The 25,364-nt window shown below is 36.3% G+C and overlaps 1 protein-coding gene across 2 annotated transcripts in view; it reads left to right on the top strand.

The window, feature by feature from the left end:
- Positions 1-25,364, top strand: part of GDPD1 (glycerophosphodiester phosphodiesterase domain containing 1) — a 39,698-nt gene that overhangs the window by 905 nt on the left and 13,429 nt on the right. Inside the window, exons 2-4 of one of the 2 annotated variants that reach the window (XM_028168567.2) lie at positions 11,600-11,642; positions 20,283-20,418; positions 22,176-22,236. In XM_028168567.2, the coding sequence (XP_028024368.1) occupies positions 11,600-11,642; positions 20,283-20,418; positions 22,176-22,236 (240 nt within the window). The remainder of the gene's footprint in view (positions 1-11,599; positions 11,643-20,282; positions 20,419-22,175; positions 22,237-25,364) is intronic. The other variant, XM_007190289.2, reaches the window with a different exon arrangement.

The following is a 25,364-nucleotide window of genomic DNA, read 5'->3' as shown; positions in this document are numbered from 1 at the left end:
ATCTGCAGTCCCTGGCGGCCGGTCCCAATTCACCCCTCCATCCCCGCATTCTAAACATGATAATTGAGAAGAGGGGGAAACCGAGTCCCTGAGCCGGGGACACGTCCCAAGGTCACAGTTATAGCTTGGGCTGGACTGGGGCAGAAACTGGAGCGTCCTGGTTCCCAAGGCTGCAAACCTCGCACCTGTTTTTTCCAGCCCCACCTTGCACCCCAGCAATGACCGGTGGATTTCCAAAGACAAAAAGATGATTTAGTTAATGACAGGACTGTATTGTTTGACGAAAACAAAGAAGTTTCTTTTGGAACAGTGTCTTGCCAAAAGGAACCTAGATGAACCCTCTCATTTCCCAGACAGCAGGCCAAATCTTTGCCTCTTCATTATTGTGCAATAATGTCTTTATTTCATTTCAAGCATGATGTATAAAATGTTGTGAGATTGGATTATTTCAATCAATTTTAGCTTGTTCTTTAGAGATGAATGTTAAACTAGGTTAAAATTGCTTGGAATTTACAGTCTAATACTTGAAATGGTAAAATTCTAGGAGTTTACAGTCTAAAATTTGATTTACTACCATGACTCCTTTGCTAACAAGAATTGGCCAGGAATAAGGTTTTTTTTGTTTTTTTTTTTGTTTTTTTAAATTTAATGAATTTATTTATTGGCTGCGTTGAATCTTTGTTGCTGCCCGCGGGCTTTCTCTAGTTGCAGCAAGCGGGGAGGTACACTTCTGTCGCGGTGCGAGGGCTTCTCATTACGGTGGCTTCTCTTGTTGCAGAGCACGGGCTCTAGGCGGGCTTCAGTAGTTGTGGCACGTGGGCTCAGTAGTCGTGGCACACGAGCTCTAGAGCACAGGCTCAGTAGTTGTGGCACACAGGCTTAGTTGCTCCGCAGCATGTGGGATCTTCCCGGACCAGGGCTCGAACCCTTGTCCCCTTCATTGGCAGGCGGATTCTTAACCACTGCGCCACCAGGGAAGTCCTAGGAATAAGGTTTTAAATATCACAGAAGTACATTAGCGTGCTTCTGTAAAATCTGTATAATTTTATCAGTCACACATAGTACTAAAGAGTGACTTCAATTGTTACGCTAGTCTCCTACTCATGAAAAGTGTGAAAGGTTTTAAGGGATCTATTACCAGCTAAATGCCATGTTATTTCTTATTTGGTTTACCTGTATTTTAATAGATACAAAGTTAAATTGTAGGATGACATATGACTACTAATGTGCCTTCAACCACTACAGCCAAAAAAACAACTTTTAGTGTTTGAGTTGTTGCCATAGAAGTATTTTCCATGGTAGTAGTCCTACTCTGGAGATAGTACCTTCTGCAGTTGTGTCTACTGATTTAAAAAAAAGAAAAGTGTGCTTACTAAAAACCCAAACCAAAACTATGTCCTCTAAAAAGCTATCTAAACGGTCGTTATGGGTGATCTAGATTTTATTTTAGAAGAAATAATCTTAACTCTGTAGGCTTGAAATATGTTTACAGTCCTAAATCACTGTAGTACATTCCTGTGTGTTAGTGCTTAATATGCTTTTGTTGAGTATGTATGCCAAATAATACAGTTGAATCCAGGGTGATAGAGGATCTATTTACTAAAAAACACTTTGTAACTCAAGATACTAAGTTTCTGGAAAATAATAGACTAGGAAGCAGTCAGCTTCTGCTTGCTTTTTATTTTTGTCTTGGACACTGATAACAGCAATCAGTGTTATCTGTGCATACTTTTCCATGCATGTCACTAACATTTGGGCTAATTCTCTATTGCCCTAACTGCAAATACCTGATATTTCATGAAAACCAGATGTATGATCATTCCAAGATTGAAACATTGATCATTATATATGTATAAAGTATATATATCTGAATTGCTTTAACTTAAAACTCTTAATGTGTACTATATTATGTCTGCTAGGAAAGCATTACCACCTGAGTCAGATTCTGGACCTATCACTAGTTAACCTTGGGAATAAGCCTTGGTTTTAGTTTCCTTATCTATAAATGGAGGCCATTTACCTTGCTTCTCTTTGGGTTGTTATGAGGATTAGGTGTACAGAAAGCACTTTGAACACCATAAAATTGTTTAGAAATATAAGCATGGATACGGGGGTCACATTTGTATTTTGCAATAGGACTTTGAGTTGAGTGAGAAAAAATGAGATCACCCTATACTTAATGTTTTCAAAGTTTTAATGAACACTTTTGCCTTTTACTGATTGATTGTCCTTGAAAGTAGAAAATACTCTAATGTTTTAAAAATTGTGGTGTAGGCCTGCTTTGTTCTTACCTCGTTAAAGCGTACATTGTATTACATTATATTGTAATAGGATATCTGCTTCCCTTATTAGACTATGAGTTCCTCAAGGGCAGATTTTAGATTTTATTAATGCTTGGGTCTCTAGCCTCTAGTACAGATCCTAACATACACTTAAAATAATAGCTTATTGTCTGCTAATTATCTATTGTGTGCTAGGTACTTTCCATGTCTTTCCTTATCTGTTTGACCAAAGAACACTTTTTGTAACTACAATGTATTGATGAAATACCAATAGGACCAAAGATGTACCCTTTGGGTTAAATCGAGAGCAAGTCATACTCTCAAAGGCTATTTTTATAATTTCTCTATGAAATTATGAATTTTATTAATATTTTTACAATTGCATAAGTAACTCATATTCATTGTAGAAAATTTGGGAAATATAGAAATGAAAAAAGGAAAAATAGTTCCTAAAACTCACCATCCAGACATAATCTCTGTTAACATTTTGAAGTATGTCTTTTTTTGTTTTAATATTTATTTTTATTTATTTATTTGGCTGTGTCAGGTCTTAGCTGCCGCACGTGGGATCTTCGTTGCCATGTGTGGGATCTTTTAGTTGTGGCATGCGAACTCTTAGTTGCGGCATGGGGGATCTAGTTCCCTGACCAGGGATTGAACCCGGGCGCACTGCACTGGGAGCATGGAGTCTTAGCTACTGGACCACTAGGGAAGTCCCCTGAAGTGTATCCTTTAAGTACGTATTTTACTACATTTGGAATCATACCGTATATACACATATTTCAGATGCCCACTGAGTTAACTAGAATTAGGATAGCAGGGAAATAACTTTTTCATACTCCCTAAGCTATCTCTATGGGCCAGTTGAATTAAGCAACAGGCTTTAAAAAAAGAGATTCATTTATTAGGGTTTGGTGGCCAAAGAATTAAAAAAAAAATCATCAACTGATAAAATCCTCGCTTTACCTTTTAATCTTTCACCCTTGGTTGCAAGGCAAAGTATTGCACAATCTGGGCATTTTGCCAGATTGATTTCGGAGGTGATAAGTTTGAGGGTAAATATTGCTCATGGACACTGGCTGCTTCTGAGTCCTAAACTTTGTTTGCTCAAGGAGGAAATTGAGGCATCAGTTTGAGTCTCAGAGTGTCACTGGAAGTATTTTTGTTCTGGTTTTTTATGAGTGTGTAAAGGGAGGGTAAAAGCAGGGGTTATCTATATTTCCCTGTATTTAAAAAAAATTATACATATTACGAACTTAGAAAAATTAAATATCGTTACAGAAAAAGTTGAAAGTATGACAAGATAGCAAAAACCACTTATTGAAAAGAGCACACATATGGTGGTTAGTTGGGAAATGCTGCCGCTGTATCAATATACACTTTGAATATCATCCTTCTATGCTATTGATGTGTTTAATTTTTTTCTTATATCTGCAAATATATATTTCACTAATATTTTCCCCTTGAAATATAGAAACAATTCCGCAGTGTTCCAGGGATCCCATATTGAGAAATGCTCTTTTATATATACCATCTCTAGTCCTTAAAGCTCTTCATGCTCTTGTAGAAATCATATATAGTTTCCAAGGTGCACTATAAATGTTGAATGAACAAGTGAATTTAGAAGTGGAGAATGAACTTACTTTGTTGCTTGATTTACTGAATAACTCCATTTTAAGTTGATATAAGATTATGTCTTCAAACATTAAAATATGTTTTATTTGCACTAAGCTGTCTTTCCCAATATCAGAAAATATTTAATTTGGAAGTTGTTCTTTTGTGGCTGGTGCACATTGTCATATTTGTCATTGGTTTTATAAACATCACACACACACACATATAGCATGTATACAAAAGATGTTAATGATAGTGGTGTAAAACACTTTTAACTGTAAAACAAGTCTACACTGTTTGTTGAATGTTTATTGGTATATAAAACATTTGGGAGGTAAAAAGGAAACTGACCAGACATTTCTTTCCTTTACAGCATTTAAATCTAATTAAAGATACAAAAGAGAATGTTTCCTTTACTTTTCCTATCCTAACAGAAACTAACCAATCACAAGGTAATTATGAGGCACTATATAAGAGAGGAAAGTTAACATAGAATGAAAAATTGGGAAATATAGCTTTGTATAGTATTAGGAAGTGAAGCTTTCTCAAAGAAGTGAAAAATGAGAACTGGTGGAGAGGGAGGCAGGGGAACATAAGCAGAGAAATTATGAACAAATTATAGTAGGACAGCATGTAAAATCTATGATACTCATTCTCATCCACACTTCATAATTAATTTCATAACTAATTAACAAACTTTTGTTTACATGTTGAATGGTTATTTGCAAAGCCAGGCATTAAGCTGCTTATTGAGGAAAAAGAAAAATTAATGGCAGGTGTGCTCTATGAATGATATGATGATAATTGAAAAGAGAAGGAATTCAAACCATTTCATGAGAGAAGAGCTATCACCAAATAATTCCTTGGAGAGGAATGGCATACTTTTAAATTAGTCCCTTAGTTACTCTCCGGGCTTTCACCATATGAATCTTAACAAGTAATTTGTGGGTATTATCATTGTGGGATTTATCTTCAAGCTTTACAAACAAGTATAAGAATATGGAAATAAGGACCAATATGAGTAACTTATGTGTAAAACTGAAATAAGGAGATATATGAATGGCAGCATAGAAACTGCAGCATAGTTAGTGGTAAAAAGGGTGGGATCTGAAGTCATACTGCTTTTGCTCGAAATTCAGTTCCCCTTGTTGGCTATGTGATCTTACCTAATTTTATTTCTGGAGATGCCAGAAATCTTGCTATGGTTGCGGGCATTTTAATGAAATAATATATAGAGTGCTAATAAGCACAGTATCTAGCTTCTATTAATTATTAATATCTTGACCACCTTTTCAATATTTTATTTTATTTAGTACTGGCTATTAATTTCATAACCTTATAAAGTAGATCAAAGATCTTAAGTAATAATGTTTGCATGCTTAAGCTCTTAGGTTTAAATGAATTACAAATAAAATTAACATGGAAAGGAGACATAAAAGACAAACAGGTAGGGCTTCCCTGGTGGCGCAGTGGTTGGGAGTCTGCCTGCCAATGCAGGGGACACGGGTTCGAGCCCTGGTCTGGGAAGATCCCACATGCCGCGGAGCAACTAGGCCCGTGAGCCACAACTACTGAGCCTGCGCGTCTGGAGCCTGTGCTCCACAACAAGAGAGGCCGCGATAGTGAGAGGCCCGCGCACCGCGATGAAGAGTGGCCCCCACTTGCCCCAACTAGAGAAAGCCCTCGCACAGAAATGAAGACCCAACAGAGCCAAAAATTAAAAATAAATAAATTAATTAAAGGAAAAAAAGAGGTAGACTTTGAATGTAAATATTAGTAGTAAAAATTATATTAACTGTGGGGGAATTTACTTCAGATTTCTGAATCTCTATTTTATATTTTTCCTAACTCCTTTCCCTCAAAACAAAAAGAGCAAACTATAAGTATCTTTTGAACTTTTTATTTTGGCACATTTTAATCATATACAAAAGTAGTAAGACTCTATCACCCAGATACAAACAATTATCAACTCATGCCCAATGTTGTTTCATCTGTATCCCTGCCCATTCTTCTCACCTGTATTATTTTGAAACAAATATCCTATCGTTTCAAACTTAATAAATATTTGTTGAACACTGTTTTGTGGAATATTCTAACACCTGTATATTACAAAGCCCTTGCTATTGAAATTTGAGAAGGCTTACTTTCCCATCCCAACTTTGGAACCAACTTAGAAATAAAATGCATGCATCAGAAAGATAGAGGTATGGGACTTCCCTGGCAGTCCAGTGGTTAAGACTCTGTGCTTCCACTGCAAGGGACTCAGGGAACTAAGATCCCGCATGCTGCGCTGAGAAGAAATTTTGTTCCTTCTGAGGGTGGGCCACTCCAAATTAAGGGGACTATGCAGGGTTGAGTCACAGATGGACGGACAGCTCTTTCTCCTATGTCGCTTCTGCTCCCATGGGGAGGAGTGTATGAGGGAATAAAGAAGGGTTAAAAGTGTTCCTTCCATTCTTTTCACTCCTTGCGGACTGGAGTGGAATTTTCCTTCACTGGGTGGGAACAGGTAGCTGGGGATAGATGTTCCTCTCAATACTTGCCTTCAAAAAGCCTTCTCAGGGTTTAGGTGGTGTACCAGAATATAAAAAACACAGGACTTAGAAATAAAGGCTTTTTAAACAAACATTTAGGGATAGCATACATGTGGTAGCACTAACCTTAAGTGTACAGCTTAATATATTTTTTAATATATGTGTACATCTGGGTAGCCATTTACTCAGATCAAGATATAGAACATTTCTAGAATCCCATAAGATTCCCTTGGTTCCCTTCCCAGTCTATCCTTCTCCATCCCCAGAGGTGACCACTCCTCTGACTTTTCTGATCATTGATTTTTTATTTATTTATTTAATTTATTTATTTTATTTTTGGCTGCGTTGGGTCTTCGTTGCTGCACGCGGGCTTTCTCTAGTTGCGGTGAGTGGGGGTTACTCTTCCTTGTGGTGCGCGGGCTTCTCATTGTGGTGGCTTCTCTTGTTGCGGAGCACGGGCTCTAGGCACTCAGGCTTCAGTAGTTGCGGCATGCGGGCTCTAGAGTGCAGGCTCAGTAGTTGTGGTGCACGGGCTTAGTTGCTCCGCGGCATGTGCGATCTTCCCGGATCAGGGCTCGAACTCATGTCCCCTGCATTGGCAGGCAGATTGTTAACCACTGTGCCACCAGGGAAGCCCTGATCATTGATTATTTAAGACAGTGGTTTTCAAAGTGTGGTCTGTGGACTCCTGGGAGTCCCCAAGACCTCTCATGGGTGTACAAGGTCAAAATTATTTTCATAAGACATTACTTACCTTTTTCACCTTGTTGACATCTGCACTGATGCTGTAAAAGCAGTAGTCGGTAAAACTGCTGTTGCTTTAGCACAAATGAAAATACTGGTACCAAATGTACTAGTAGCCATTGTATTCCTCACCATCATGCACTCACAGTTTTTTTTAGAAAGGCAGTTTCATTTAAGAATATCTTTGATGTATTAGAAAAATTATTAATTTTATTAAAGTTCAATCCTTAAGTACACATAACTTCTAATATTCTGTGTGACAAAATTGAGAGTACACAAAAAACACTTTTGCTGCATACCAAAGTAGGAAGATGATTGTCTTGAGGAAAAGCACTTGTGCAATTGCTTGAATTCTGAGCTGAATTAACCTTTATTGTTTTCCACAGAACACCATTTTTACTTAAAAAACTGACTGACGAACTGGTTTTTCAGCCTTGAGTATTCAGCAGATATGTTCTTGAAAATTAATAAAGTGAGTCTGTCATTAGAAGAAAAATAATCTAGCTGCCTTCTATTAAAGCATGCCAATGATTAAATTTGAGCTTTCAAGCAAAAATTAGACTTCTGAAAAACTTGTATCATCCACTGTGTGCTTGGTAGCTTTCCAATTTTTAAAGATTTTCCTGATGATATCAGGTATTAACAAATGTGATTTTTAAAAAATATTGTCTAATGAAATGTGTCAGTATTTAGAAGATCAGCATAATTCAGTGAATCAGTATTTTCCCAAAAACCACGCATGGGTGAAAGATCCATTCAAAGTTCAAGATGGGCTAATCGATTTTCATGTAATAGAGTATGAAGAGGTCATTAATACAGTTCAAATTCCACGTTACAACTAACTTTTAAAAATCTGCCATTTGTTGAATTTTGGTGCAGTATCAAAGAAGAATCTTTCTTTTCCAACTATCTGTGTGAAGGTTGATATGTATGTATGAAGCAGATACAAGAATCTAGCTGCCTTCTATTAAGCCAGACATTAAAGAAATTTGCAAAAGTGTAAAACAATGCCACTCTTAGCATTAAATATTTTTGTCAGATCGTTATTTTCATAAAATGTTATGTTAACATGTAATGGATTTATTATTGTTATTTTCAAAGTTTTAAAATTTAGAAGTCAATTTCTAATATGTAATTATTAATGGATATAACCCACATAATCAAAAGCTGTTTGAGGGACTTCCCTGGTGGCGCAGTGGTTAAGAATCCTCCTGCCAATGCTGGGGACACGGGTTCGAGCCCTGGTCTGGGAAGATCCCACATGCCGCAGAGCAACTAAGCCCCTGCGCCACAACTACTGAGCCTGCATGTCACAACTACCGAAGCCCACGCACCTAGAGCCCATGCTCCACAACAGGAGAAGCCACCGCAATGAGAAGCCCGCACATCGCAACGAAGAGTAGCCCCTGCTCGCCACATCTAGAGAAAGCCCGCATGCAGCAACGAAGACCCAACGCAGCCAAAAATAAATACATTAGTTAATTAATTTAAAAAATATATGCTTAAAAAAAAAAAAAGCTCTTTGAGGTACTCAGTAAGACTCCTGAGACCAAAATGGTTAGGAACTGCTAGTGTAAGGCCTTAACTCTTGACTCTAATAAGAATCATTGTTGGGCTTCCCTGGTGGCGCAGTGGTTGAGAGTCCACCTGCCAATGCAGGGGACACGGGTTCGAGCCCTGGCCTGGGAGGATCCCACATGCCGCGGAGCGGCTGGGCCCGTGGGCCACAACTGCCGAGCCTGCGCGTCTGGGGCCTGTGCTCTGCAACAAGGGGGGCCGCGATAGTCAGAGGCCCGTGCGCCACGATGAGGAGTGGCCCCCACTTGCCGCAACTAGAGAAAGCCCTCGCACAGAAACAAAGACCCAACACAGCCATAAATAAATAAAGAAAGAAAGAAAGAAAGAAAGAATCATTGTAATCTGAAGTAATTTTTTAAAAAAGTGCTTCACAGAGGAGTTGAGAAGTGAATTTTTTTCCCCCCACTGCACGCGGCTTGCAAGATCTTAGTTCCATGCCCTCAGCAGTGAAAATACGGAGTCTTAACCACTGGACTGCCAGGGAATTCCCAAACGGATTGTTTATTGTACCAAAAAGCAAGGAAATTAAAAGGACACAGACGTCAGCTTGAAGGAGCTAATGATGTTGACTTTGATTACTTGGTGAAAATGGTGTCTGCCAGACTTTTCCGTTGTGAAGTTACTCTTTTTCTCTTTGTAGTTAGTATTTTTGTAAAAGTACTTTGAAACCACATAAACACTCCATTCCTTATCAAACTTTTGGTCCATTCATTAAAATGGATTCAGAATATCCTATTTTGTTTAATGGTTTAAAGTTTGTTGCTATCATTATTTTGATGCTAACATTGTCTCAGGTTTGACCAGTGAGAGCTCCTTCAAACTGGCTTCTGTGTCCTGTTAACTTCCTTGCTTTTTGTTACAACAGTCAGTAGTTTAACCTAATCTACAAGTAACCATTTTAGCACCCTTTTCTTTCTGGTAGTATTCTAGAGTGCTTTGTTCTTGAATATTGATGATCTGTTTATAACATATTTCCTTAGTTTTTGACTAAAACAAGCACTGACTGGACTTTTAATGTCAAAAGAGCACTTACTTTTGAAAAAACTTTAATCTCCGTATTTGCTTCATCTGTTTTCTATTGTGCATTAACTCTAGTAATTAAAGTGAACCTAAAGTCAAAGTAGTAGCTTTTTAAAATATATATATTTATTTATTTTGGCTCCACCAGCTCTTAGCTGCGGCACGTGGGATCTTTAGTTGCAGCATACAAATTTCTTAGTTGTGGCATGCGGACTTCATAGTTGCAGCATGCGGACTCTTAGTTGCAGCATGCATGCGGGATCTAGTTCCCTGACCAGGGATCAAACCTGGGCCCCCTGCATTGGGAGCGTGGAGTCTTACCCACTGGACCACCAGGGAAGTCCCCAAAGTAGCTTGTTTCACATAGGTATCCCTTTCTCTCTCCTAAACTGATGGAACTTTTAGAACATTAGGTTAATATATTCATTTCTTCATACCTTGTGTTTCTATTGATTATTAATTAGGTTGCCATAAAAATACAATCTAACAATATAAAAGAAGAAAACTTTAATACTCTTGCAAATATGTCCAGATGTTATTGTATGTAAGACATTTTAATTCTGTTATTTGAACAGTACCTTAAACTTGAATTGCCTCTTTTGTTAAGAAGAAATTGTCTGTTTTTCCAAGTATTTAGAAAAGTATTTCCAAAATATTTTTCCTGTGCATTCCATTAATTATTGGGTTGGCTAAAAAGTTCGTTTGGGTTTTTCTTCTCTTTTGTTTTTTTTAAAAATATTTATTTAGGCTGCTCCAGGTCTTAGTTGCATCATGTTAGCGCTTAGTTGTGGCATGCATGTGGGATCTAGTTCCCTGACCAGGGATTGAACCCAGGCCCCCTGCATTGGGAGTATGGAGTCTTAGCCACTGGACCACCAGGGAAGTCCCTCCTCATTCTTATAGATAGGGAAGCTCAGCCATAGAAAGGTGAGGTAGGGCTGCCCTGGTGGCACAGTGGTTGAGAATCTGCCTGCCAATGCAGGGGACACGGGTTCAAGCCCTGGTCTGGGAAGATCCCACATGCTGTGGAGCAACTAGGCCCGTGAGCCACAACTACTGAGCCTGCGCGTCTGGAGCCTGTGCTCTGCAACAAGAGAGGCCGCTATAGTGAGAGGCCCGCGCACCGCGATGAAGAGTGGCCCCCGCTTGCCGCAACTAGAGAAAGCCCTTGCACAGAAACAAAGACCCAACACAGCCAAAAATAAATTTAAAAATAAATAAATAAATAAATAAATAAATAAATAAATAAATAAATAAAAATAAAAGAATTCCTTTAAAAAAAAAAAAAGAAAGGTGAGGTAATTTTCCCAAGGTCACACAAGTATCAAACAGACTTGAGAGCAGAGATCCTAACTCCAGAGCCCCACCCTCAACCACTACACTATACTACCCTCATCCAAGATGATTAAAACAGTCACTTCTTTTAAGTAATTAATGGGAAAGGGAGGAAAGAGATGGGTAAACACTTTATGCTATAAATAGGATAAATGCCTTAGTAGAGAGATGCATGAGAGACTGTGGGGGTCCAGAGGAGAGACTTTTTAACTCTGAGGAGGTGTATATGTGCAAGTCCTCCTCTGTCTTTTCTATTATAGCTTAAAAATCATGTTTAGGTTCTTGTAACCCTCCTGCGTTTCTGTGGCTGTGTTTTGATCTTTGAGTCTTCTTGGTGCAGCTAAAAACAATTCAAAATACCACTACATTCTTTAAAACACTTGTAATGTCTACATAATATATAAACATCATGATTCATTTGATGTATCTTTTTTAGGTGAATTTCTGGAAAAATAAAATGTTCAAATTAGCTTCAATTTAATGTTTTCACAGGTGCTGGAGAAAATTTGGAGAATACAATGGCAGCCTTTCAGCAGTAAGTATATTAAAAAGGTATTCTTTTCTTTTATAGTTTATCTTTAAAGTGATGATGATTCACCAAGTGAGGATAGTACACATGTAGCATCCATTTGTGATAGTTGTTTCTATTTTATTAAAATGGCTTTTGCCTTTTTTTTTTTTTTTTTTTAGTTAGTCTGAAGTGTTACAAACAGTGTTTGGCTTCTGCATAACTGAAAAACTAGATCAGAGTTTTGGGTAATCAAAAGATACTATAGTTCCAAAGCTGAAAGAAGACATTTGTAACAAGGCACATACTGTGTGTAATGCTAATTAGCCTCAGAGAGAAAGAGAAAAGGAGAAAATGAAAACACTGTTACATTGGCTGTTATTTATGAGTAGGATTATGTGTCTACTCAGTAATTCTTCCACAGATCAGGTCAAGCTGTCATCTGGTCTTTCTCCTTTGAAGCCTTATGAGTGTTGATCTTATTTTTTTAAATAAGGTAAATTTTTTTTTCAATTTTTAAATTATTCATATTTCATATAGATGTCTTTTAGAGCACCTCACAGAGAAGCAGCAGGAGACACAGGAATGAAAGCTGATTGATACCTTGTTCTTTGTCTTAGAGTGAATGTTTATCATCAGTCTGTGGTAATGGTGCGAACACTGTTTTCTGTTCCCTGAAAAGTAAGGCGGGGAATGTGATAAGTTAACTCCCATGAAAAACATTACCATCCATATTTAGTAAGAAAAATATTTTCTTATGTAATTTTTGAGCCATTTTTATGTATATAATTGGGGCCAATAAATCAGGATAATTTGGCTTAAGTTTTTGTTCTGCTTCTCATCATTCAAAGACACTTTAGAGATTATTTTTCCTGTTATCAGGTCCCAAGGTACTGCTTTTCCATAGTCTAGTTTCGTCTAAATCCTATCCTCCTATATTTGTCATTGATTATTCTTTTTGTTCTATAATATGATGCCTTTTGACTGTAATCTCAAGTCTCTTACAGCTCTAAAATGCAAAAATCTTTCCTCCTGTCACTGACTGTGAAACAGAATAATTTAATTTAAATTACTTTGTTATCTTCTCTACTGAGATTATGTAGCTAGCTCCTGTAGCAAAATATATTTAATTTTATGTGAACAATTTTCACTGTGATATACACACACATATGCATACCCACGCACACCCTCATTCACTATCATTTATCCAATATTTGTTGCCTGTGATGTAGTAATATATATTACTTGGGGAAAAACTGCTCATAACTTTGAGTGGTTTTTAGCATTCCTTTATGTAAAAGTATATTATTTTGTAAGTTTTTCTCCATATTTTTTTTTTGTTGCTAAATCTTTACCAAACACCCTTATTTATGAAATTAAACTATTTCTAAGGATGGTACATTTGTATAATACATTGTTTCTAAGGATGGTAAACTAAATGTTTTTTATCTTTGAAGACTTTGATCCTCTGAAAAATTTTTTGATATTCAAAGAATAATTTAGATGGTTTTTACTTGCTAGATATAAAATTTCATTTCCCGTCTTCAAGCAGTTTGTTTTTATATTGTTTTGTTCAAGCAGTAACTATTGAAGAGTACCACAGCCTTCTCTATCATGTGGTAGCTTTCTATAACTTTAGTTTTTTGGAGGTTTTTCTGGTACTTTAAAAGAAGAAAGCAACTCTTCCGTATGTTATTATTAGTGTTTATTAGATATATTTATTTGTAAGGCTGTTTGCTAATTGACTTTGAAATTTATAGAAAACCTAAATCAAATAGGCTTTAATTTTAAACTTAAATTTTTTTGTTGTTGGTGGTGGTGGTGATGATTTTGTTTTTTGTTTTGTTTTGTCTTATGCCTCAGTGCTCTTACTTTCAATTAGTTTTTTAAATTGTACTTTGTTTTCATTTATAAATATTCTAGTTAACTGCTAGGACACTTAGAAAGTTGTTTTTTTTTTTTTTAATATGCCTACTTCATGAAAAACAAGAAAAAAATTGTTTAAGCATACTATTTTTAAGGTACTGTATACTAAAAAGATAAAGAGTTATAATACATAATTGGCAAAAGACAGACACTGTGCTTAAGTATGGTATATGCTTGAAAGGATATATAGTTGAAGGAGAGATAGTAAAAAATACAATGAGCAGCTAAAACTTAGATCTTATTTATATATATGGTTAGACATATACTTCACAAAGCATGTATATTATGACATGGAGGCGAAGATGATATCAGAGAAAGTATAAATAGTTGGTGTGGGAAGCCTAGTTAAGATTAACCAGATAATTGAAAAGATACCAGGATTAGAAGAGCTATCATTTGGTGGAGAGGAAGAAGCTATTTTAAAAATGTGAAATGTTTGAGGTTAAGATGTGATGGTGTGTGGACAAGATACATCTAGAAAACTGAAAGGACCTTAAGACTGCATGGAAAATTAATTCATTATATGTTCATTACATTATAGTAGGGCTAAAGAAGTAATTAGTACTGACACAGAGAAATAGTTACATCTCACAATTTATAAAAGTTCTTTAATGTGCTTTATAAAATAATTTCACAGACACCTTAAGTTATGAATGTGGCTCTTCTGGGATTCCTTGGGAGCCAGAATCTTTCCTTATTGATTTCTCAATCCCTAACATTTAGCTCTGGTGCTAATAAGTTCTCACTAGTTGCTTACTGAATGATATATGGAATGGGGCACTCAAGAACAAAGCAGAATATTGGGGGGTAGGATAAATTGGAAGATTGGGGTTGACATATATACACTATTGATACTATGTATAAAATAGATAACTAATGAGAACCTACTCTATAGCACAGGGAACTCTACTCAATGCTCTGTGGTGACCTAAATGAGAAGCAAATCCAAAAAAGAGGGGACATATGTATATGTATAGCTGATTCACTTTGGTGTACAGTATAAACTAACACAATATTGTGAAGAAACTAAACTCCAATAAAAAAAAAAAGCAGAATTTTAACAGAAGACAGAGACAGAACCCCTTTCATAATAAACATGGAACCAAAGACTAAGGAATTGTACTACAAAGATACACACACACACACACACACACACACACACACACACACACACACACACACACACACACACACACACACAGTCACTAAGCCCCTGAGTATGTAAAATCTGGTTCTTAAGAGCTAATAAAACTAGGTGATTAAACCAGGCTGCCTTTGTAAATACCCATAGGACAATTTGATCCCTGTGGTATTACCACGAATGCTTAGAGAAAGAAACAAATTGTATTAGCAATAGCTGCAAGTATAAGTTGGCAGACAGTCAGAGTAATTAATCAGTGGCCTGATTCTCATGATAAAATTCTTTAGAATGTCTAATTAATACAATACTAATTATCTCATCTCTGAAATAGGAATAATACAACCTCAGTGTTTTGAGGAATAAATGAGATTCAAATAAATTATTTAACATAGAGTCTGTTTTAAGTTATGATGCATTGTTTTTGTGAAGTTTGAAGTAATTTCACTTCTTCTTTTAGAGCTAGAGTTTTTATTTCTTTTTCCGGAAATGTTGAAGCCTTGGCTTCCCTAGCTTTTTTCTGTGTTTATCATCAGCTTATCAGAAATGCAACTATACAACGTTTGGTGTTTCAATTGAAGTAGATGCATATTGTTATTTATGGAAAAATTTGAAGGCCAAAGTGATAAAAAAATAAGTTTTCTTGCTCTGTTCTAGCTATTTGTGTATCAAATTTGAGATAACTTTATTAGAATAATTTACAAATTGTCCTAGATACACTTACTATTGTTCTAAATTTTTACTTATTAGCTTGTTAATAAGAGATAAACATACAATAAATAGAAATTTTTTTTTATAATTCCTAAACATTTCTAAAAATATCCAACATTTCAGCTAAAGGCAAACTTCATACTTAGAAAGATTTTAAGTAATATGTATAATTTTTTTTAAATACAGGAAAATATAGATAACCCCTGCTCTTACCCTCCTTTACACACTCATACAAAACCAAAACAAAAATAAAAGAAAGACATGTATGTGACCAAAAATCAGCAGTACCAACAGTACCAATTTTTTTTTTTTTTTTAGCTATATAAAGAATCTTAGAATTTTATTTTAAAACTGTTTGCTGGCTCTATATGTCGCTTACAGTGTCTACATTTTTTATTCTTTTTTAAAAAAAACTAAACACAGTTTAACAATATACAAGGAGATTTTAAAATACAGAAAAATAATTCTATCAACCTAAAACCTGTTTTTATTTGCCTATTTGTGTTTTTTTAAAACATTTTATATTTATTTATTTATTATTTATTTTGGCTCTGCTGGGTCTTAGTTGCGGCATGCATGTGGGATCTAGTTCCCTGACCAGGGATCGAACCCAGGCCCCTTGCACTGGGAACATGGAGTCTTACCCACTGGGCCACCAGGGAAGTCCTTATTTGCCTATTTTTGGATTTCATTTTTACACATTTGTGGTTCTAGCAAACACACAATTGGCAAACAAATAATCTCTTTTAAAGGTGGATGTCCTTTAGAAGAGGACATGTACAGTTAACAATTATTTACATCTTAGTAAGAATTACATTAAGGAGCCAAGTTTGTTTGTTTTCCTCTAACAACTGGTGATAATCAGAACACTGAAAGGGAAGATTATTTAAGGAGAAGTAGGGGAGCAGTATGAGACTTTGGTACAAGGCAGCAAGTGGCCATTGGGTCTTTTGGAGTGGGATTCTGATGGGCTTGGATCATCAGAAGAGACCAAGTATGAGAAAATTTCGAAGTGGTTGGCTTCAAAGATAAATTTTGTCAGGCCCATATATACACACACACACACACACACACACACACACACACACACACACACACACACATACACACACACACACACTTTATCAATGGGATCATACCATACCTACTTTTTTTTTCATTTAGATTCAACAGTGACATTCCATTGTTGGAATAACAACTTCATTGAATAAAGTGAATACTTGATTCTTTGAAGTATGGTACTTACTATGGCTATGGATTATCATTGATGAACATTTAGGTGCTAGCTGGATGATAATTAATTAAAATTTAAAATGTTCATAGACATTGATAACCAAAATATGGCTTCATTCTGCTCATTTATTTTTTATTTATTTATTTATTTTTGGCTGCATTGGGTCTTCTTTGCTGCATGCGGGCTTTCTCTAGTTGCGGCGAGTGGGGGCTACTCTCCATTGTGGTGTGCGGGCTTCTCATTGCAGTGGCTTCTCTTGTTGCAGAGCACGGGCTCTAGGTGCACAGGCTTCAGTAGTCGTGGCTTGTGGGCTCTGGAGCACAGGCTCAGTAGTTGTGGCGCACGGGCTTAGTTGCTCCGCGGCATGTGGGATCTTCCTGGACCAGGGCTGGAACCCGTGTCCCCTGCATTGGCAGACGGATTCTTAACCACTGGGCCACCAGGGAAGTCCCTCTGCTCATTTAGAAATGTGTGAATACCTGCAATATGCCCAACATCGTGAACGTTGGAAAATATGGAACAGACAGATACCTTCCTCACTAGGAATTTAGTATCTAGTTGTAGAGACATGACCTTATAAGAAGTCATTTCCATTTCAAATTGTTTCCACCTTATAGGAAACAATTTGAATGTATAGGAATATATTACACAAACTGTAATTTATCTACTTTTACATTTTCTCATTCCTGCTTTCTCACTCTGCTCACCCCAGCTCTTATTCTTTCCATTCCTGAATTTTAAAAAAGTAAAAGTTTCTTTCTAAAACTCTCTCCCTGCCGCACCCATGTTTACTTTTTTTTTATCTTGAAATGTCATTGGTGGTAATTGATACATAAAGTGCTTACAAAAACAAACAAACAAACAAGGGACTTCCCTGGCGGTCCAGTGGTTAAGACTCTGCTCTTCCACTGCAGGGGGCACGGGTTTGATCCCTGGTCAGGGAACTAAGATCCTGCATGCGGCGCAGCCAAAAAACAAAAACAACAACAACAACAAAACAAACACAAAGTGCTATGTAGGCATTTTACATATACAGAGAGCTATTCTTTTCATTCATTAATTCAATATTTAACAAATACGTGGGACTTCCCTGGTGGAACAGTGGTTAAGAAATCTGCCTTCCAATGCAGGGGACGCAGGTTTGATCCCTGATCAGGGAACTAAGATCCCACATGCCGCGGGGCAAGTAAGCCCGCGTGCCACAACTACTGAGCCTGCGTGCCTCAACTAGAGAGCCCACATGCCACAAACTACAGAGCCCACGTGCTCTGGAGCCCGTGCACGACAACCAGAGAGAGAAAACCCGCATGCCACAACTAGAGAGAAGCCCACGTGCTGCAATGAAGAGCCTGTGTGCTGCAAAAAAAAAAAAAAAAAAAAAAAAAAGATCCCACATGCCTCAGCGAAGACCTGACGCAGCCAAAAATAATAATAAAAAAAAATATTAAAAAAAGTAAAAAAAAAAAAACTTATGGAGTACCTGTTTTGCCCAGCCCCATGCGTAGGCACTTGTTTACAATAGTAAACAAGCCATAGTCCACAAACCCTTTCGTCAAAGAGCACCTGTCTAACTGGGCAAGTAGGGGAAGATAAATAGACGTATTCAAAACAGTGTGGTAAGTACTCTGACACAGTAAACACAGGTGCTACAGGAAGTCCTGGCAATTTGGCAAATAACTGGTAGATAGGCTACAAAATCCAGACTGGGGTCGGGGGATTAGGGAAGGTATCCTGAAGTGGTAGTTTTTAAGCTTACACCTGAAAGATGAATAAGAGTTAGCAGATAAGGGGAAGAAGAAAGACTTTTTAAAAAACTGCTGTTGTAGTATGTATAATATACATTCAGTAATATGCACAAATCTTAAGTGCACAGCCCAAAGAATTTTAATATATGTATACACCTTTGTGACCACCACCCAGATAAAAATATAGAATATCTCTAGCACCCCTGAAGGCACCCTTGTGACCTTTCCCAGCCTGTACTCCTTTCCCCTAGATAACCATTATTTTAGTTTCTATTACAATAGATTGATTTTGTCTGTTCCTGATAACATAAATATCATCATACCGTATTTACACTTTTGTCTCTGGCTTTTCTTTCTTTCAATTTATATCTGTAAGATTCATCCATGATGTGTGAAATAATCTTGTACATGTTTTTTAATGGTCAAATGCATTCACCTCTCTCAGGTATATACTTAGCAGAAGTTGAATTGCTGTGTCATAGGGTAGGTGGATATTTATACTTTTCAAAGGATTGTACCAACTTACACTCCCACCAGCAATGTATGAGAGTTCCATTTGCTCCACTGTCTTGCTAACTTACTGTCAGTCCTTTTAATTTTAGGCATTCTGATGGTGTATAGTGCTGTCTCATTGTAGTTTTAATATCCATTTCCCTGTTGAATTTTTTTTTTTTTTTTTTGGCTGCGTTGTGTCTTCGTTGCTGCACGCGGGCTTTCTCTAGTTGGGATGAGTGGGGGCTACTCTTCTTTGCGGTGCGCAGGCTTCTCATTGCGGTGGCTTCTCTTGTTGTGGAGCACGGGCTCTAGGGTGTCCAGGCTTCAGTAGTTGTGGCTCACAGGCTCTAGAGCGCAGGCTCAGTAGTTGTGGTGCACGGGCTTAGTTGCTCCGAGGCATGTGGGATCTTCCTGGACCAGGGCTCGAACCCATGTCCACTGCATTGGCAGGCGTATTCTTAACCACTGCACCACCAAGGAAGTCCTCCCTGTTGAATTTTGATGTTGAACTTCTGTTCATATGTTTATTCGCCACTTGGAAATTCTCATTTGTGAAGTGAGAAAACAATTGTATTGTTTTTCTGTGAAAGACATTTCAGACAGAGGAAGTATTTAGAGAGCATGGGACTGCTTGGAGTGTAGGTGCAAGGTGGGGAGGAGGTGAAGAGAACTAATATTATCATCACTGTTTTGCAAATAAGGAAACAAGCATAAAGAACTTGCCCAACTGTAAATGGAATTATTTCATGATTTCCTTTTCAGATTTTCATTATTAGTGTATAGAAATAAAACTGATTTTTATATGTTTGTTTTGTATTCCAGAACTTTACTGAGTTTGTTTATTAGTTCTGACAGTGGTGTATATAGAACCTTTATTTCTACATATAAGATTATGTCATCTGCAAATAGAGATAATTTTACTTCTTCTTTTCCAATTTGGATGCTTTTTTTTTTTCATACTCATTTGCCCTTCTAGAGCTTATAATCCTATGCAGAATTTAAGTGGCAAAAGTGGGCATCCTTTTCTTGTTCTTTATGCTTTCATTTTATAGATGTGGAAACGTGGGCCCAGAGAGGGGCAGTTACTCACCCAAAGTTACCCAGCAAGTTCATAGCAAAGCAGGAACTGGTGCCCAAATCTCAACGTCTGGTCCAGTGTTCTTTCCTTTATACTGGGTTGCCAGAATTAAGGATTGCTAGTTATGGAAAGCAGGCAACATGAGTCTCTTATTCTAAGTTCAGTTAGAATATTTTTATATCAATTATTCATAATAGATAACAGTCTTGAGGAGAAATTTTAGTATTATGGGATTTTCTACTATTTGGATTTGTAACTCTGAACTTTTTCATCTACTGTATGTAACCTAAATGTTTGCTTATGTTTCAGAATGTCATTATTCTTCTTTGTATTTCTTCAGTGCAGTTACAGTTGGAACTGATATGTTGGAGTTGGACTGCCATATCACAAAAGATGAAGAAGTTGTAGTGTCACATGATGAGAACCTAAAGAGATCAACTGGAGTCAATGTAAACATCTGTGATCTCAAGTACTGTGTAAGTGAAAATGCATGATAAACTAATAATTAATAGATATTAGGGCCTGTAGGATTTTTAAAAACAGTGAGTGCCAGATAGCATGTCAATAAATAATAATAAAAAAGATAATGTTTAAATAATGAATGTCAAAGGAAAGTTAAAAAACTATTCTAACTTACAGTGAGGATTTGTATTCATTACGTACATCTGTGGAGACTTATTTTGATAACTATTTCAACAAAATTACCGAAGTCCTCAAATGTAAAACTACTGGAGTTCAACTTGTTTGACGTATTCTACAATTTATTTGATTCAGATTAAATATATGAATTAGTTTTAGTCTTCATGTATAGGAAAGAACCCTTTAAAAATCTGATTTTAGTAGTTTACATGCTCATTCTAGTAAATACTGATAAATGGAAGAAAAATAATGCCTAATTCTACCACCTAAAAAAAACTTATGTTAACAGGATACTATCTGTATGTATACCCTGAATGTTTTTTACATAGTTATGTTCTCATTGTATATTATTTATATTGTATTTTTAAACACTCTAACATTATGGCATGATATACATTTTTTCTTTTTCTTTTTTTTAATAGACTTTTATTTTTTTAGAACAGTTATAGATTCACAACAAAATTGATCAGAAAATATAGCGATTTCCCACATACTTTCTGACCTCACATAGGTACAGCCTCCCCCCACTATCAACATCCTGCACCAGAGTGGTACATTTGTTACAGTTGATGAGCGTACACTGATACATCATCATCACCTAAAATTCATAGCTTACATTAGGATTTATTCTCGGTGTTGTCATTCTATGGGTTTTGACATGACATTCATGAAAATGACATGTATCCACTAATATAATGTCATACAGCATAGTTTCACTGCCCTAAAAATCCTCTGTGCTCTGCCAGTTCATCCTTCCTGCCTCCAACCCCCTGACAATCACTAATCTTTTTACTGTCTCCATAGTTTTGCTTTTTCCAAAATGTCATATAGTTGGAATCACACAGTATTTAGCGTTTTCAGATTCTATGCTTATTTTTTATAAACATTTCAAATGACTGAAGTTATTCCATTGAGTGGATGTATAGTTGTCTTTAACCATTCCTCTATTGTTGGGCATTTGAATTAGTTCTCAGTTTTCACCATTATAAATAACACTGCACTGAACATCTGTATGTGTAAAGATCAAGTTTTCTCTGTATTTAAAATTATTTCCCTATATTAACTCTCAGCAGGGAAATTATTGGGTAAAAGATTAGGAACATTATAGTTTCTTGATATATATTGAAAGTTGCTATTGCCAGCTTGCTCTTTTAAAGTGTTTAAAAGACTTTTTATATCTGATGTTAAAAGAATTCCAAGTTTGCCACACCCTTACCATTTAGGGACATTATAATTATACCAAGAATTTCCTAATTTGCTAGATTAAATTTTAATTAGCATTTGCTTATTAGTGAGTTTAAAGATTCTTCTTTATGATTTTTTCCCCTTTGAATTGTCTATTCCTGACATTTGTCTACTGAGATCTGTGTGTATTTATTATTGACAAATGGTCCATATTAGACAGTACAGATTTCTTGTAGGTCATGAAAGTAAGTAATTATATGGTCAGTTTGCTGTTGGGGATGTTCTACTAATGAGTTCTCTATATAAACATTTGTAGTGTTTCATTTTTGTATTTTTCAAGAAGCAAATCTTTATGTCTTAATGTAAGACACTAAAATACTTTTATTTTTTGAGAGCTAACTTTTTTCAGTCATATCTTTTAAAGGAACTCCCACCTTACCTTGGAAAACTGGATGTCTCATTTCAAAAAGGTAATAATTTACATTTGCAGATTAAACATTTACACTAAAGTGTATTCATTTATGCTGAGAATTAGAAATACATGTGCATTATCTTGTGATAAGAAGTTCCAACTAAAAGTATTACCCTCAGAGCTTGTTTGCTCAGGCCTACAAATCTGAAATCTTGATGGTCATCTGACCCTGAGATTATGATGCCCAAAGATTTAACTGACTCATTCTATCTAAATTTATATACAGTTCATTTAAGCCTGAATATTAATTACGAGAAACCCAGATATTATTAGGGGTACTGTATACTTCTAAAGCTTCAAATTCTAGAATATTACTATATCTTGTAGTAAATAATCCATCATAAATAAGAAGAATAAATGAAAAGAAATTGAAGCGACCCCTTTCAGATCCTTACTGATTCTATAATTTTTTCATTCTATGTTATTTAGCTACTCCATATTTTAAATTATTAAGAGTATTCCATTACTCAAATAAACCATCCATTTCTTAGTCATCTTCACTTTTTAATCACCAGCATAGCAGTTTTTTTTTTTTCTTTTGAGGGAACATTTCCCACAAAGAGATATGTCCCTTGGCCCAATGTGTTAGTTATGTTAGGATGGAACATGTTAGGATGGAAAATACACAACCTCGAGATACAGGTGCTGAGCTACCTCACCTTCACAATTCAGCCTCATGTTTTGAATGATTCACATGTAACTCAGGAAAAGTGCAAAATGCTCATGTTGTGGTCCTTGGTATGGCTTGCATATAGTTGAAACCTTGGTTAAGCCAAGGATATATTGATATTAATTTTCAAAAGAACTGTAACTGCTCTGTGAGCTAAATTTAAAATTGGCTGGTATAATTTCTCCTTGATTGAGAAACCTTAGAAAGCCAAATAAAAATCAGAAAACCGTTTGCATCAGTTATCTCTACAGGACGTTTCGATCTGATATTTGTTTGACTTTGCCTTCTAGATAAGTATTATTAAGCTTTTATTGATTTGAGGAAACACCTTTCATTCTTATAATTAGTAGGATTACACTTGCAAAGCTATTCAATGTTGGTATCAGTTGTGGACTTGGGAAGGTTAAGAAAATTTCATAAGTGAAGTTTTTCCTAGTTTTCCCTTTGTAGAGAGCAAAGCCAAAGCCTCACAAAGATTATAAGATGCTTTGAGAAAAAATATTTTTTAATTTTTTTCCTGGTTTTATATCTACCACATAAAGTCATAAAACTTTTGAACTTGAAGAGACCTTTGAAACCATCTAATCCTGTCTCCTCCTGTTACAGAAAGGAAACAGAGTCCTAAAGGTGTAAATGAACTTGATTAGGGTTGTACAACAAATAAATGACAGAGCTGGGATTTGAAACTAGGTCTTCTCCTTACCAGGCCAGTGTTCAGCTATCTATACTGCCTCTCTATCTGCAGAATCTCTTCAAATCCCATATTAGTGGCAATGCCACATACTCTCAAATTTAATAATTAACTTTTGTTCATATTGTATTCAACTCATATCATAATTAACTTAAAGACTATGCCTCCAATGTGAAGTTTACTGCATCTGAAACAGACTAATATATAGTACTGTAAAAACTTGACTCAGATTAGGCGGAAAGTAGTTCATTTTTTTTCTCTTCTATTCCCCTGCTCGGAACTCTTCTTTTCTTTAAATACTGGAGGGAGGAGGGGGAGGAGGAGAGAGAGAGAGAGAGAGAGAGAGAGAGAGAATCAACTCTCAGAGGAATACAAATTTCAGGCCTCTTGCTTTCTTTGTGGTTCACAATTTAACTGGAGAAGAATTAAGTGTTTTCTTTTAAAAGATGCTTCGGTGTGCCACAGGCTACATTAAAAAGTAAACTTAAAGAAGGAACATAAAAATGTGTTAACCAAAGGGTTTGTTATTATCTGTCCTGCTTACTTGAAAGCAACCTCTTTTTCATGGAAAATACATAATTTGGATAATCAGAGTTGACTATGGTGATAAGTTTTAAAGTTCTAGCATGCTCCAGAGCTACTTCACTTGATCCATCACCCAACACATCCTATGGCATACTCCTAGTCTAGCGTTCTTGTTTTCCTGTTATTTTCCTCTTTCCCTTTTGGTAGTATTTCCCAGCTGGTTATTCTCTGCCCAAAACAATACTGGGGACAACTTCTTCCTCCAACTCTTTCTCTATATTCTCTGCTGGCCGAGTCATCTAATTTAAATACCTTTACATCACTTTAGCACACATTTTTCTCTTAGCACATTTTTATTTCCTTGTTTCCCCCACTGTTTGATGCAATATTATTCTTATTGTGTAATGTGTCATTTTGCTGTTCCAAAGTTAGTTTTGTCTGTTTGACCTTTTTCTAAGTTGATCCTTGCATACATCTTACTTGGGTGTGAATAGCTATTGCCCATGGTAATTCTGTTGACTGCAAAATTAATTTTTCCACACTTAATAAGCTAACAAAATTTTTATTTAACTAGAATAGCATCGTCTCAATAGAGCTCTCTATAGTGATAGAAATGTTCTACATTTGCACTGTCTGATACAAGAGTCAATAGCCACATGTGACTATTGAGCGCTTGAAATGTGGCTAGTGCACCTGAGTAACTGAATTTTAAATTTTATTTCATTTTAATTTAAATAGCCCTGTGTGGCTAGTGGCTACCCTATTGGACTGTGCAGATAGAACATCATGTTCAGACTTTTTAGGTTATAAGTAACAGAAACCAGTTTATGCTAGCTTAAGGGGAAAAAAGACATGCATTTTATCATTAACTCTCTAAGATGTGGTGGATCTGATATTAAACATTTTTGGATCCTTGGGTACAAAAAAGGACTCTTCTGGCTTTATTCCATTGTTCTGCTTCTCTTGGGTCTTATCGTCTTTTACTGTAGATGGATTTTGACCATGTGGCAGGAACATGATCACTGATAACTGTAAATTCACATCCTGCCTGTACTGTGACCCCAGGGAAAGGAAAAGTTCTAGAGAAATACACTGATTGGCCCAACTTGGATCATGTGTCCATCTTGAACTATTCACTGTGGACAAAGAGATAGGCTATTATGATTGGCCAGACCTAGGTTATATGCCTACTGTGAGAGTAAGTGGGGAGTGGGTCCTGTTTTTGACAGCCCAACCGGAA

The sequence above is a fragment of the Balaenoptera acutorostrata genome, chromosome 20 (assembly GCF_949987535.1).
Source record: "Balaenoptera acutorostrata chromosome 20, mBalAcu1.1, whole genome shotgun sequence".
NCBI lineage: Eukaryota > Metazoa > Chordata > Mammalia > Artiodactyla > Balaenopteridae > Balaenoptera > Balaenoptera acutorostrata.
Note: the sequence above shows the minus strand (reverse complement) of the source record. Positions and strands in the feature narration are given on the sequence as shown.